The 2,897-nt window shown below is 42.9% G+C and overlaps 1 protein-coding gene across 1 annotated transcript; it reads left to right on the top strand.

Moving 5' to 3' along the window:
• Positions 1-1,959: 1,959 nt before the first annotated feature.
• LOC140515957 (large ribosomal subunit protein eL6-like) lies at positions 1,960-2,508 on the top strand. Its single transcript, XM_072626856.1, has one exon. The coding sequence runs from the start codon at positions 1,975-1,977 to the stop codon at positions 2,506-2,508; it is 534 nt and encodes a 177-aa protein (XP_072482957.1). The 5' UTR covers positions 1,960-1,974.
• The last annotated feature ends 389 nt before the right edge of the window (positions 2,509-2,897 follow it).

A 2,897-nucleotide genomic window follows, 5' to 3' on the forward strand; every position in this document is an offset into this window, starting at 1 on the left:
CAAACAAAAAATAAACAGTGAAAGCTCATTATCTAAGGAATCCTAATAACTGATTAATGTTTCCAAAGTACTTTACATACACTGCCTCATTGGATTCTTAGAGCAAGCCATCCTTTGAGGTTACAAGAGAAACAGCCTTTTATCATTTTGCCTGAGATGAGCCTAAAAAAGCTCTGCCTCTCCACTGCCCCCCATGGCATTTCCCACTCTAGCATCACCCTTCCATCACTCTCCATAGTCCCCCAACCCAGGGTATCTTCCTTTCCACCCTGGCCAGGAAATGTCTAAGGTACTGACTACATTGTCCATGGTTTCCTCCCTGCCCCATCCCACGTCCTTCTAAGTTCCTCCCCTGAGCAGCCCCACTCTTGGGGGCAGCCTTGACTGGGACTATACTTCCTCCCCACAGTAGCTGGGGAATTTAGAGACTATTCCTCCCAAACCTCAACTTCGTCCCTGACTGGTCCAGCCACTGGTTAGCCAGCCCAAATTAAGCCAAGGGCAATCTAAGGCTGTACGGTCCCACAACCTGCCCCACCCCCTCCCAGGGGCTGGGAAATTTGGGAGCTGTACAAAGTACTGTTTAGAGATTACCACCAGCAGAAGCAGCCCTGTCCTGGGCTCCTGCCCTTCCCTGCCCAGCTCCACCTCTGACAGCGTTGGTTTTATCTAAAAGCACTTGTTTGAATGAACACAGAACAGGCTTGTTGAATTCAAAGCGGACACAAAGGTCATAGCATTATATATTTAGAGCTGGAAAGGATCTTAGAGATTATTAAGTTCATCACTTTCATTTTACAGATGAGGAAACTGAGGGTTGTCCAGTGTCATATGACTAATAGTTATCTGAGGCAGGATTCATACTCGGGTCTTCCTGACGTCAAGTGCAGGAGTCTGTCGACAGCGCCACCTAGGGGCCTTAGACGGGAGAGGTCACTAATATGTTCATAATGCAGTATTATTTTTGCTTAAGTTTCTCCTGTGAATTATAAGTATCTTGTCATTGTTGTAATGGCAAAAATTTGGAATTATAATAAAAAAATCACTAAATTGTCCAAGCTCTGACTCAACAATGCCACTGTTGCGTATATACCAAAGAGGTCCAAGATAAAAAAGAAAATTCCTCTACATACCAAAGTATTTTTAACACCTCTTTTCTTATGGCAGCCACAAATTGAAAGGAAAGTAAATTCCAGCTGATTGTGAATTGGCTGAATAAGTTGTGGCACATGAATAGAACAGAATATTATTCTACTAGAAGAAACAATGAAAACCAGAGAAACTTGGGAAGAGTTGGGAGAGCAGATGCAGATCCAAGTAAATAGAACCAGGAAATCAATTGATGACCACGAAACTGTCAAAATAATATTAAAATACTTCAAAATTCTGATGAAGACAGTGGCCAGTCATGAAAACCTGATAGTGAACCATGCATTTCCCAGGAGAGAGGTGGTGGAGTAGGAGAATGGAGCAAGGTATACATTTTCAGACATGGCTAATGTTTTCATTTTTCTTTTTTTTGCTGGACTATACTTATTTGTAACAAGAGAGGTTTTTGCTGTAGGAAAAAGGATAGAGTCTCTGGAAAGTGAAAGTGATGGTAAGAAAAGAAAAGAATATTTTTATTTTAAAAAGAAAAAAAAGAAGCTCTTTCCCTTCTCCCAAGATGGAGGACAAAAAGTCCCCGCCCCCCCCGCCAAGGAACCAAAGGAAAAGAAGGTTAAAAAAGAAAAAAAAGGAGAGCAAAAAGGAAGAGGTGGCTGAAAAGGTGGTGAAAAGGTCTCGAAAGCATTGCAGTCAGAACCAAGTCCTGGCCTGAGGGATTGTTAAGCACTTCAGGTCTGCAATGTATTCCCGGAGAGATGTGCAAGCGGAAATATGCTGCACCAAAAACCTAGTTTGAAAGGAAAAAAAAAGAGAAGGTACCTGCTACTATCTAAGAATAGAGGAACCCCTGTGGTAAAGATTCACAAAATGCCTAGGTATTGCCCTACTCAGGATGGGCCTAGAAAGCTGCTAAGTCATGACAAAAAGCCTCTCAGCCAGCATGTGAGGAGACTTCGAGCTAGCATCACCCCAGGCACCGTTCTGATCATGCTCACTGGCTGGCACAGGGGCAAGCAAGTGGTTTTCCTGGAGCAGCTGGCTAGTGGCCTGCTACTGGTGACTGGATCTCTGACCTTCAACCGTGTTCCTCTGAGAAGGACCCATCAGAAATCTGTCATTGCCACGTCTACCAGGTTTAACCTTTCGGGTGTAAAAATTCCAAATCATCTTACTGATGCTTACTTCAAGAAGAAGAGGCTCCGTAAACCTCGACACCAAGAAGGAGAGATTTTTGATACAGAAAAAGAGAAATACAAGATTACAGAGCAGTGCAAGGCTTATCAGAAAACAGTAGACTCTCAGATCCTGCCCCAAATCAAGAAAATTCCTGAGCTCTGTGGCTATCTGCGTTCTGCATTCTCTCTCTCCAACGGAGTTTATCCTCATAAACTGCTGTTTTAAATGCCTTGCAGAGAACTCTTATTAAAATATTTGGAATAACTAAAAAAAAAGAAAAAAAGAAAACATAGAAAAAGACAAATTCCAGGCAGCTGGCCTACTGTTTTTCCTTTTCTATGTGAATTCTGATCCACGTGGCACAGTGAAGAGTCCATTGTATCTGGGGTCAGGAAAACTGAGGTCAAAGCCTGCTTCAAACAAAGCTGTGTAAAGCCGAGCAAAGTTACTTTACTTTTCTGGGCCTGTTTCCTCATCTGTAAAGTGCAGGGACTGAATTCAATGGCCTCCAAGCTTCCTTCTAGCTCTATGATCTTAGAAATACTTGTTGAGCTCCCATTGTCTACAGAATGCCATTAGGCACCAGAGGACACATAAAGGTTAGGGAAAAACCA

This window comes from Notamacropus eugenii, chromosome X, assembly GCF_028372415.1.
Source record: "Notamacropus eugenii isolate mMacEug1 chromosome X, mMacEug1.pri_v2, whole genome shotgun sequence".
Taxonomy (NCBI): Eukaryota; Metazoa; Chordata; class Mammalia; order Diprotodontia; family Macropodidae; genus Notamacropus; species Notamacropus eugenii.